The sequence below is a fragment of the Sus scrofa genome, chromosome 7 (assembly GCF_054392235.1).
Source record: "Sus scrofa isolate SSC_HxYL_T2T_F1_AM1 chromosome 7, Sscrofa_HxYL_maternal_Yorkshire_Landrace_v2.0, whole genome shotgun sequence".
NCBI lineage: Eukaryota > Metazoa > Chordata > Mammalia > Artiodactyla > Suidae > Sus > Sus scrofa.
Genome location: NC_139389.1, coordinates 108,462,107 through 108,474,379, shown reverse-complemented (window position 1 = coordinate 108,474,379; position 12,273 = coordinate 108,462,107). Strand labels below are relative to the sequence as shown.

General features: G+C 40.7%; 1 protein-coding gene across 5 annotated transcripts in view; it reads right to left on the bottom strand.

Annotated features, from left to right (window-relative positions):
- Window positions 1-12,090, bottom strand: part of LIN52 (lin-52 DREAM MuvB core complex component) — a 109,643-nt gene extending 97,553 nt beyond the window's left edge. For all 5 annotated transcript variants that reach the window (XR_014809014.1, XR_014809013.1, XM_084966400.1 and 2 more), the window contains 4 exon segments: window positions 12,053-12,090; window positions 5,910-5,984; window positions 3,230-3,267; window positions 1,556-1,622 (listed from right to left, as the gene is read on the bottom strand). Coding sequence is in view for 3 of the 5 variants with exons in the window: in XM_084966400.1 (XP_084822526.1) it covers window positions 1,556-1,622; window positions 3,230-3,267; window positions 5,910-5,984; window positions 12,053-12,083 (211 nt within the window). In the remaining 2 variants the exon portion in view is untranslated.
- Window positions 12,091-12,273: the final 183 nt, after the last annotated feature.

The window sequence follows — 12,273 nt, the reverse complement described above, 5'->3', positions numbered from 1 at the left end:
CTGATCCCTTATCAAACTTTAAAGCTTCCTTAGAAAATACATGTTGATGGAATATTATATAAATGTCTGTTTGGAACATTAGAACAATGAACCCAAGATGCCCTTGAGACTTAATTTTTCCAGATGGAGGAAGGGATCTGCTTTTAAGCATTTCATGCAGAACAATGAATTATTTCTGAAGTCAAATAAAGGTGTTATTTTCTCTCACTCATCATGCCATACTTATTATCTATATCTGGCATAAGTAGACTTTGTGAATCTGTTCAGCTGCTTAAATAGCTTAAGAACCCCAGATTTTTTACCTCAATTTCATTCTATTACTTCACAACCATCATGAATCTTATCACTACGAGGATGATAAAAAAAATTAAGTAAAGTAGAGCAAAATCAAGGAAAATTAATGTTTTTTAATTTAAATTTCTACTTTGTGATTTAGTCCCAAGCCATTTATCAAACAATGATATTCACTACTTACAGTATTCTCTATGGGAGAAATTGATGAGATAGAAAGAACTAAAAGACAGGTCTTAACCCACTAAGGGGTTGTCAATTAATAGTACTCATAACAATATATGACAGCAAATCCTAAATAAGGCACTTGCATTATAACAGTAAGAGACTAGCTTTAAAAGATCCGAGTTTAGGAGTTCCCATCGTGGTTCAGTGGTTAACGAATCCGACTAGGAACCATGAGGTTGCAGGTTCTACCCTGGCCTCACTCAGAGCGTTAAGGATCCGGCGTTGCCGTAAGCTGTGGTATAGGCTGCAGACGCGGCTCAGATCTGGCACTGCTGTGGCTCTGGCGGAGGCCGGCGGCTACAGCTCTGATTAGACCCCTAGCCTGGGAACTTCCATATGCTGCTGGTGCGGCCCTGGAAAACACAAAGAGACCAAAAAAAAAAAAAAGTTCAGAGTTTAAATTTTAACTCTTTCTATAATAAAGCTTGGTTAACTTCTGAACCTTAGACATCATATCTAACTCACAGGGTCTTTATGAGAATTAAATAAGAAATTTTATGTGAGAGCTTATAGTTAACGTTAATTTTTTCTTTTTTTTTTTCTTTTTAGGGCCACACTCGAGGCATATGGAGGTTCCCAGGCTAGGGTTGAATCGGAGCTGCAGCTGCAGGCCTCTGCCACAGCAACGCAGGATCCGATATGAATCTGTGATCTACACCACAGCTCACAGCAATGCCAGATCCTTAACACACTGAGCGAGGCTGGGGATCGAACCCACAACTTCATGGTTCCTAGTTGGATTTGTTTCCACTGAGCCAAGATGGGAACTCCAACGCTAAGTATTATACAAAATAAAATTAACATTAAAGGAATTTAGCAGCAGAAAAAATCAGTATGGTTGGGTCTTGAATTATTTCTACACATGGAAAAGTAGAGAAAGGCATTTAGATATGAAGAACCATGAATAAGGATGGTTAAATAGGCAATTTGAAGCCAAAAATACTTGTAAGGGAATCGTGAAAGAAAAACTGGAAAGGTGGTTTGCACAGGAGCATAAAAGTCAGGTTGAAGGTTAGAGGTCACCAGCTTTGCTTACCTTTCAACATGTCAATGTCATCGCGTTCTATTTCAGCCATCCATTTGGGTGGGGAGCTAGTAATGGGCTGTCAGAAAATAAGAATACATCTATTCAGACATGTGCAATGTATAGAGATCCTACTTTTCCTTCTTTTTTTTTTTTTTGCTTTTTAGGGCCGTACCCTGGTATGTGGAAGTCCCAGGCTAGGGGTCAGATCAGAGCTACAGCTGCCAGCCTACACCAGAGCAACACAGGATCCAACCTACATCACAGCTCGTGGCAACACCGGATCCTTAATCCAATGAGCAAGGCCAGGGATTGAACCTGCATTTTCACGGATAATAGTCGGATTCATTTCCACTGCACCACGACGGAAACTCTCTACTCTTCTTTCTTGTAAGAAAAGGAGGTTGTCACACAGTCCTCAGGTTGTTTGAAAATACCAGCAAGTTATAATTTCAAAGAACCAGATTTCTCCAGATTCAGCTCTGACCTACAAATAGAACCCTTACAAAATAATACTACTGATCTTTAAAAGCTGGTTTTAAAGTAATGATCTTGAAAGATTTAGGTCTGAATACTGTTACTAGTGTACGAAAAATAGGTAAGTAGAGCCATGAAAGAAATTATTTGAGGAGTTCCCGTCGTGGCTCAGTGGTTAACAAATCCGACTAGGAACCATGAGGTTGCAGGTTCCATCCCTGGCCTTGCTCAGTGGGTTAAGGATCCAGCGTTGCCCTGAGCTGTGCTATAGGTCACAGACGCAGCTCGGATCCCTCGTTGCCGTGGCTCTGGCGGAGGCCGGCGGCTACAGCTCTGATTGGACCCCTAGCCTGGGAACCCCTATATGCCATGGGAGCGGCCCAAGAAATGGCAAAAAGACAACAACAAAAAAAAGTTTCTCTGCCAGTCAGTGCTTTTAACTTTAGGTACAAATGCCTCTAAATATGGTATAATGAGCATAGACGCTAGTAAGTAGACTAAGAGGTTCAAAGCCTGGTTTTGCCATTTGTAGCCTATAATCTTGAGTAACCTACTTAACCTCTTTATGTCTATTTCCTTCTCTGTAAAATAGGGATAATAATAGTACCTATAGCTCATACGGTTTTGTGAAGATTAAATAATGTATGTAAAGTATATAGCTTATAGTACACATTATGTATATGCTGACTAATATTATAATCATCATATTTTCCTGCTTTCCATATTTTCCAAGAATATACAGGAGGTATTCTAGGAATATACATCTAGCATAATGCCTGCTGCCCGGGAAGTGGAAAAGCTATGGCTTTAAAAATGCCTTCCTTTGGTCTCTGACAAGCCACTGAGAAATTTCAAAATCCTCTAGGGAGGTATAAGTTAAGGTCATAATGCATCACATAAGCAAAAGAGAAAGGCTTCAAAAATCACAGTTTGGGCAACAAGAATACTGGCATTACATTAAAAATTTCAATAGCTTTACCTTAAAATCTCATAAGCTGAGAGAAGAGGCTAATAGTCAAAGGTCAAAATACCAAAATAGAACATCATTAGCATGATGATAATATAAACAGATTTCAGGGGCTGTAGTTACAAAATAATTTTGAAGGCTAAGACATTATTCTTGAATATAAAAAAATAAGAGCTATTTGATATTTTACCCAGGAGCAAAATGTTGGTAAAACTTCATTAGGTAAGTAAGATACTACTTACACTTTTGAAAGAAGCTGCAAATTCAGCAACACCTGGTACTAAAAAGAAAAAAACACAACATTAGTCACTCGATAAACATTTTAGTGTCCCTAACACAGAGGATTCAAATGACAAAACAGCTTTGTCTTCAAGGAGTTTATAATCTGGAAGAAAAGAGAGAGGATATCAATAACTATAACATTTTTTAAGGGTTTTATGAAAAATAACAGGACAAAAAATGGTATTTGGTATGTGGGAGGACAAAAATTTGGTATATGAGAAACAAGAAATGAAAATCTAGGAGTTCCTGTTGTGGCTCAGTGGTAACGGATCAGACTAGTATCCACAAGGACGTGGGTTTGATCCCTGGCCTCGTTCAGTGGGTTGGGGATCCAGCACTGCCGTGAGCTATGGTGTAGGTCTCAGATGCGGCTCAGATCTGGTGTTGCTATGGTGTAGGCTGAGAGCTACAGCTCTGATTTGACCCCTAAACTGGGAACTTGCATATACCACAGGTGCAGCCCTAAAAAGGAAAAAAAAAAAAAAAAAAAAAAAAGAGAGAGAGAGAGAGAAAGAAAATCTAAATCAGACTGAGGGAGCAAGAAAAGCTTCTCAGAGAAAATAACCCCTTTCAAGTGAACTTTGAAGGTTCAGGAGTTAGCTGAATGAGAAGGTGGTGAAATATAACCTCTCTTATCAAAAAGTTTAAATTTCCTTTTTAGTTATGCTATTCTGTCAATCCAGTTGCTTATTTAAGTACCTCATGGAAAGAGTCATATTAAAAAAAAAAAAAAACCTTTAAAAATAAAAACCTTAAAAATAAGGTTCATCCTCACTAAAAAGTACAAACTAAAAATAATAAAGATCAGTAACATCCAATATGGCTACTATGTAAGGAAATGGGTACTGTCACACAGTCATTGCCTTCCAGTGAACAAAGAAAATATATACGAGGGTATACATTGTTACATCGTTTGTAATATCAAAACCTGTATATAACTTAGGTTTCCAAATAGGATATGAATACATAACCTGTAGTATATCTACACAATGAGATACTTTAAAAGAATGAAGTAGACCTGGAGTTCCCGTCGTGGGGCAGTGGTTAACAAATCCGACTAAGAACCATGAGCTTACGGGTTCAATCCCTGCTTTTGCTCAGTGGGTTAAGGATCCGGTGTTGCTGTGAGCTGTGGTGTAGGTCGAAGACATGGCTCAGATCCCAAGTTGCTGTGGCTCTGGTGTAGGCCAGCGGCTACAGCCCCGATTAAACCCCTAGCCTGGGAACCTCCACATGCCATGGGAGCAGCCCTAGAAAAACCAAAAGGATGACCAAAAATAAAAGAATGAAGTAGACCTAACCTACCAACATGGAAAGTTACCAGGCAGAATAAATTAAGCTATAGATCATTGTACATATGACCCCATCGCAACAAAACAAAACAAAAAACTCTCAGAGTTCTTCCATGGTGCACCAGGTTAAGGACCTGGTGTTGTCACTGCAGCAGCTTGGGTTGCTGCTGTGGCAAGGGTTTGATCCCTGGCCTGGTAACTTCGGCATGCAGAGGCAAATAAATAAATAAATAAATAACTCTCTATATACTTGAAAATATTTATTTATTTGCCTATCTGGATAAGCATTAAAAAAAAAAAAGGTCCAAAAACAGAGTACTTAAAGGAGATAAAGAATTACTTTATACATCTCACACTGTCTGACTTATTACAGATAGAGTTTTTAATTTTTATTTTATTTATTTATTTATTTCTCTTTTCACAGCCACACCTGCGGCATATGAAAGTTCCCAGGCTAGGGGTCAAATTGGAGCTGCAGTTGCAGCCTATGCCACAGCTTACAGCAACACAGCCCATTGAGCCAGACCAGGGATCAAACCTGCAGCCTCACAAAAACAACGTTGGGTCCTTTTTTTTTTTTTTTTAATTAAATGAGTTGCTGTATTTGATTGATTGATTGATTCTTTTTAGGGACGCATCCATGGCATAGCGAAGTTCCCAGGCCAGGGGTCAAGTCAGAGCTGCAGCTGCCGGCCTACCCACAGCCATAACAACGCCAGATCTGAGCCACATCTTTGACCTAAACTGCAGCTCACGTCAACACCTGATCCTTAACCCACTGAGCAGGGCCAGGGATTGAACCCAGATCCTCATGGATACGAGTTGGGTTCATTACCACTGAGAGCTACAACAGGAACTCCCAACATTAGTGTGCCACTATGGAAACTCCCTAGATATAGTTTTTAAAAATAATTATTTCTTTTAAAGGTTCCTTATCATTTCTTGAGTCTCAATGTTTCAAAAAAATTAAAACTACCAAACAGACATTCTTGTCTTTTCTTTTTTTTTTTTGTCTTTTTAGGGCTGCACCCATGGCATATGTAGCTTCCCAGGCTAGGGGTCTAATTGGAGCTATAGCCACAGCCACAGCAACACCGGATCCTTAACCCAATGAGCAAAGCCAGGGATCGAACCTGCAACCTCATGGTTCCTAGTCGGATTCATTAATCACTGAACCACAACGGAACTCCCCAAACAGATATTCTTAATGCCAGACCACAGAATTCAGTCTCTTTCCTTTGAAGTAAAATTAAAATTTTAATCGCTACAGTTAAATCTTCAAAAAACTCCCTCAAAGTAGGACTGGTTTTCCTGCATCGATTTTGATATAAAGAAACAATAAACTTACGTTGTTCTGGCCAAAGGTCTGGTGAAGCACGGTCAAGTTTTTCAAAACTTAGCAAAGATGCTTCTAGATCTGCCCCTAGAACAAAACACACAGATGAGCCAAGAAGACACAAAACACATTAATTTATATTTTATGACATATAGGAGTTCCCACTGTGGTGCAATGGAATTGGCAGCATCTTGGGAGCGCTGGGACACAGGCTCCAACCTCAGCCTGGCACAGTGGGTTAAGGATCTGGCGTTGCTGCAGCTGCAGCTTGGGACTTTACTGGGGCTCAGACCTGATCCCTGGCCTGGGAAATCCATATGCTGCAGGGTGGCCAGGAAAGAAAAGTGTGTGTGTGTGTGTGTGTGTGTGTGTGTGTGTGTGTGTGTGTGTGTATCATATCAATCTCAAAGAACATAACAAACTGGAATACTCACCCAGAAGTCTAGAGATTTGATTTCCATAACTACTGATGCTACTAGGCCATGATTTTATACAAATAAATCATTTCCCTCATCAAACCTCACTTTTCCCATGTCTAAAATGGGAACACTATTTTAGTGGTGTGTTGGAAAAAATGAATGTCAACAAACCCACCTGGCTCTTTACTCATACACTTAGACTTTCCTCCAGTTACAATCAAAGAAGTGTCACTGCTCCCAAGAAAGGTCAACTCTTCTGCTAGGGCTTTGGATTCCATCTTCTTGTGCTTTGTCACGACAACCTCTTGAATAATCTCTTGCGCAACCAGTTTCTACCTGGCTCACACTCAACAGCAAGTAAGCCTGCTTTAGAATTTCCCTTCTTTAAAGAAAATCCTCCTTGACCCCACGACCTCCTGACTCCTTCACTGCAAAAGTTCTTGAGTTGTCTATCCTGCTGTCTCCACTTCCTTACCTCATGTTCCCTCCTCAAGCTACGATAAACAAGCTTCTGCCCCTACATGCATGCAAATGACTGTTGCCAAGATCATCGATGTAAGACCTATGTTGCTAAATCCAGTGGTCACTTCTCTGTTCTCTCTTATGTGATCTCTTTGCAGCATCCACTCACTGACTACTCTCCTTCAAACACTCCACTTTCAGCTTCTATAAAACCACTATGCTGATTTTTCCTTCCTCACTAACACCTTCAGTCTCTTCTTCTACTGAGGGCCCACCCTATGCTGGCTTCACTCTCTACTGAAGAAAAGTCTCCTAAGGGAATCTGACTTAGTCCCATAGCCTTTACCAACATTTACATGCCAATGACCAAATTTCTATTTCCAGCCCCAATCTTTCCCTGACTTGAAGTTAGATATAAGTGGCTACTTGACAGCACTCTTTTTTTTTTTTTTTTTTTTTTTTTTTTTTTTTTTTTTTTTGTCTTTTTGCCTTTTCCAGGGCCGCTCCTGCAGCATATGTAGGTTCCCAGGCTAGGGGTCAAATCGGAGCTGTAGCCACTGGCCTACACCACAGCCACAGCAACACCAGATCCGAGCCGCGTCTGTGACCTACACCACAGTTCACGGCAACGCCGGATCCTTAACCCACTGAGCAAGACCAGGGATCGAACCCACAACCTCACGGTTCCTAGTGGGGTTCGTTAACCACTGAGCCACGACGGGAACTCCAACATCACTCTTTATATACATGTGTGAAAAACCATATTCCCTCTGTCTCAAAAAACAGCACCACCATCAACCCCAGTTCTCAAACCAAAAATACAGGTGTCATCCTTCAAGCCTCCCTTTTCTTCACCCTTCCATGACCAACCCATTAGTAAATCCAGTAGTTTCTGTAGTTTCTATTTCTAAAACATATGCTGAAATCACATTCATTAACCAAGGAACCATTGCTTCTCTCCTGGAGCCTCTTAAAAGGTCTCCCTGCTCCCACTCGTACTCTTCCCCCTAAATCTACTGTCCACAAAGTAGCCAGGAAGTTGTTGTTTTTTTTTAATGTCAATCAGTTCATATCACTCTCCAGCTTAAAGGACTTCTTCCCAGCTGAATTCATGAATGCATGTCTATTATGACCTATAAAATCCTACATAATCCAGACCCTGCCTAATTCTTTGACACCATTTCTTCTCTACTCTTGCCCTGGCACACAGGAAGTGCTCAATGTTAACAACAGTTAACATTTGCTGAGTACATTTTGTGTGCTCAGTATACTAATTAGCTATACAAATTCGTTGATTTAATGATATAAAGTGGTTCTTAACATTTTCTGAGTAAGCCACATTTTTGAAATCTGCAAAAAAAAAAAAAAAGGCTACAGACTCACTCTCTAGAAAACGTACATATTTATAAAATTTTCAACATGTGCTTCTCTCTAAACTGAATTTTTTTTTTTGGAAATATTCTAAGGGACCCCCATGTTCATAACAAGATTATTTATAATAGCCAAGACATGGGAACAACCTTAGTGTCCACTGATAAATGAAGAGACTGAAAATAGACACAGGGAGTTCTCATTGTGGCTCAGAGGTAACGAATCCAACTAGTATCCATGAGGAGTAGGTTTGATCCCAGGCCTCAAACAGCAGGGTAAGGATCCAGCGCTGCCATGAGCTATGGTGTAGGTCACAGACATGGCTCGGATCCTGTGTTGCTATGGCTGTGGTGTAGGCTGGCAGCTGCAGTTCCAATTTGACCCCTAACCTGGGAACTTCCATATGCCACGAGTGCACCCTTAAAAATAAAAATAAAAAAATTTTTTAAAGTATCCAAGAAAATAGATCATACACAGTGGAATTATTATTTAGCCGTAAATAAATGAGGAAATCCTGTCATTTGCAACAAACTGGACAGACCTTCAAGGCTTTATGTTGAATGAAATAAGTCAGAGAAAGACAAACACTGTACACTCTCACTTACACGTGCAATCTAAAACAAGCAAACAAACGAATAGACAAAGAGATCACACTTGTGGTTATCAGAAGTGGCGGGGGCGGGGAGAGGGAGAATTGGAGGAAAGTGGTCAAAAGGTATAAACTTCCAGTTACAAGGTAAATTAAGTACTAGGGATATAATGCACAACATGACTATAGCTAACACTGCTGTATGATACACAGGAAAGTTAAGAGAGTAAATGCTGAGAGTTCTCATCAAAAAGAGAAAAAAAATTTTTCCTTTTCGTCTTCCTTTTCTTTCTACTGTATCTGCATAAGATGGATGTTAGCTGAACCTAAATACTTAATCTAAGCGAATTTCCAATGGTATTCTAATTGGTAGAGAACTCAACTCTAACAAACTGCCTTCAAAAAAGGTTTCAAAAATGGTAACAAGAAAAAGAAAGAAAGAAAAGCTGTGTGAAACCAAAAAAAAAGCCAATTTTCAAAATACTAAGGAACGTTACTATGGATAGTTCAACCATAACAAAAATAAACTTATTGAAGGTAGGATCCAATAACCTACAAGTGTGCCCACGTGATACCACAATCTGGGGCATAACTCAAGAGTCTACTGTGAGTATTATTTTCATACATTAAGTAATTAATGGCTTTACTTAGATTTCAATTTTATCCTTTTAAAAGATGTCCCAGCAAATTCAGCATTAAAAAGAGAAACAATAAGTGACCTAAACTTTTTTCACATCAAGATAATTTGAATTAAATCTTAAAGACAGAAACAGGTGGAATGCTAAAAATAGAAGTGAGAGAGCTAGGCAGTGGAATATCTTAGGATGAGATACTTATTTAAGTTCAAAGTGTTCAACTTGATTTTGCCATGTTAAAAAGATTAAGAGAAGGGTGAAGCTCTGTAAAAGATGAGCATGAAACTTTTAAAAATTAAATGTGCAAATAGAGTGTCAGTGGAGATGGCTAGAACACCAAAGGGGAAAAATACACTTCCAATATTCTCCCTGGCCAAAGAAAGGAAAAGAAATTGAGAGAAGATGGGGTAAAATCAAACATGAGGAACAAAACTTAAAAATATAAAAACAACTTTGGTGTTCCTGTCGTGGCTCAGCGATTAATGAATCCGACTAGTATCCATGAGGACACAGGTTCCACCCCTGGCCTCACTCAGTGGGTTAAGCAGCTACAGCTCTGATTCAGTCCCTAGACTGGGAGACCCCTAGCCTGGGAAACTCCATATGCCGCAGGTGTAGCTCTAAAAAGAAACAAAAAAATATATATGTATACACAACTTAGTAATAAACTAAAATTTTTAAATAGCAATTACTTCTACTTCTCTCCCTTGGCTGGTTTTTTAAAATTGTGATAAGATATACACAACATAAAATTTACCATTTTAACCAGTTTTAAGTGTACAGTTCAGAGGCATTAAGTACATTCACACTGTTGGGTAACCATCATCACTATCCATTACCAGAACCTTTTCACTTTCCCAAACTAAAAGTCTATACCCATTAAACAGTAGCTCCTCATACCCTTGGTTAACTTTTTAAATGTCCTTTTTTTCCAGGCAAAAAAAAAAAAAGCACATTTTAACAAGAGAGCACCCAGGCAGAAGAATCTCTTTTGACTCTTTTTTTTTTTCTCCTATATTTTTGCCATTTCTTGGGCCGCTCCCGCGGCATATGGAGGTTTCCAGGCTAGGGGTCTAATCAGAGCTGTAGCTGCCAGCCTACGCCAGAGCCTCAACAACTCAGGATCCCAGCCGTGTCTGCGACCCACACCACAGCTCACGGCAACGCCGGATCCTTAATCCACTGAGCAAGGCCAGGGATAGGACCTGCAACCTCATGGTTCCTAGTCGGATTCGTTAACCACTGAGCCACAATGGTAACTCCTCTTTTGACTCTTTACACCCATAATTTCCTCTGCAGTACGTACCCATGCTCAAAAAACTTAACACTCAGTTAAAACTTAAGACTAAGTAATACATTATTTATGTATATATCTAATCATTCATTCAATAAATGTGAATTGAAGACCTACTTCCTGCCAGGTACTGTGCTAAGCCCTGGGATCCAACTATGAACATGACAGTCTTGGAATTTACAAGCTAGTGTGAAAGGGGCAAAGTTAACAGAATAACTATGCTGTGGATGAGGGTACTGAGATAGAATAATGGTGAAGTGAGGCAACTCCAGAAACAGATACAGTGTTCTGGGAAAGCCTTTTTGGGAGGTGACATTTAAATGAAACTGAAAAAATATTACATGTTTGATTAATCTTTTCCTCTCCCAAAGCAATTAGAATAATAATGCCTTTCGAATAGTGGATCTCAGCATAGCTTTCCAGGCCTCAACTTCCTCATTCTTGAAATGAACTTCCAAGATTCCTTCCATACACAAAATTCCTTTGTTTGAGAGAAAACTAAGTATAAGTGAAATGGACGTGGAGATGCAAAACTGAGTTTAGAAACGACTGCAAGCATTTTGTCGAGGCAAAAACTGAGCTTAGAAATGACTGCAAGACCCTAACCCTAAAGCAGAACGGAGCGCAAAACCCTGTGGATATACCAAAACCACTTAATTGCTACCTCAGATGACTTGCTTCTTATACAACATATAAGCAGAAATCATTCATTCACTCAGCCTTAGGAAACAACACATAACATAGAAGAAAGACGCTGAGTGAATGAATGTGCATGACTACACTAAAAAGCTCAATTGTCATTTTCCTAGGGACTCTCACTGAGAGGGACCAAGAGGGGTCTCCTGCTTCCCTTGCTGCCAGAACAACGGTCCCAATCCGAGGAGGGAGGAGAGAATCACATTTTCCTTGCGGTTCAATCCCGAGATTAGGTCTGCCACCAACCCTAGCTAGCGTGAGAGAATCGTTCCAGATGCTCAAAGAGAATCGAACCTTCAAAGGGGCGCCCTGAGAAAGAGAAAGCTACACTGAGACACCTCCTTTACCCCAGCAGTATCTCCTCCTTGGCCCTCAGCCTCACTCAAATGCGGCTAAAGGAGGACCAGAGAGGCCCTCCTTGTTTTGCCCGGAATGGGTCCCAATCGGGTGCCCTACTCCATCCGCCTGGCACACTGCAAAGAAACTGGGCACCTCCGGAGCCTCTGTGAAGAACCAGCGAGCTGAAGACGCACCCACATACCGTGGGAAAGTAAAAGGGAAAGGCGAGAAGGCCACGAAAAAGGTGTAAGTTAGAGGGGCAGACGGAGAGATTCTCTCTGAGCATCTGTAAGTTCCCAGGAGAACAGAGAAGGAGGTCGCAAGCGAAGGGTCTATAAGCCGGCTCTTACCGTCTGTGGGAGACGCCATCTTCCAACCCATGTCACGTGACGTTGCCAACCGTCGGCGGGAAAGCTAGGGTCCATAAGCCACGCCCCCAGAGAGAAACCCTATTCCCCAACCCTCTGTCCTGTCTCGTTTCCCCGCCCCATAGGGTAATCTTCCGTAGCCCCGCCCCCAGGGCTAGCCACACCCCCTCGCGCTGTGGATGTGCTGGCGCTGCTGAAAATTC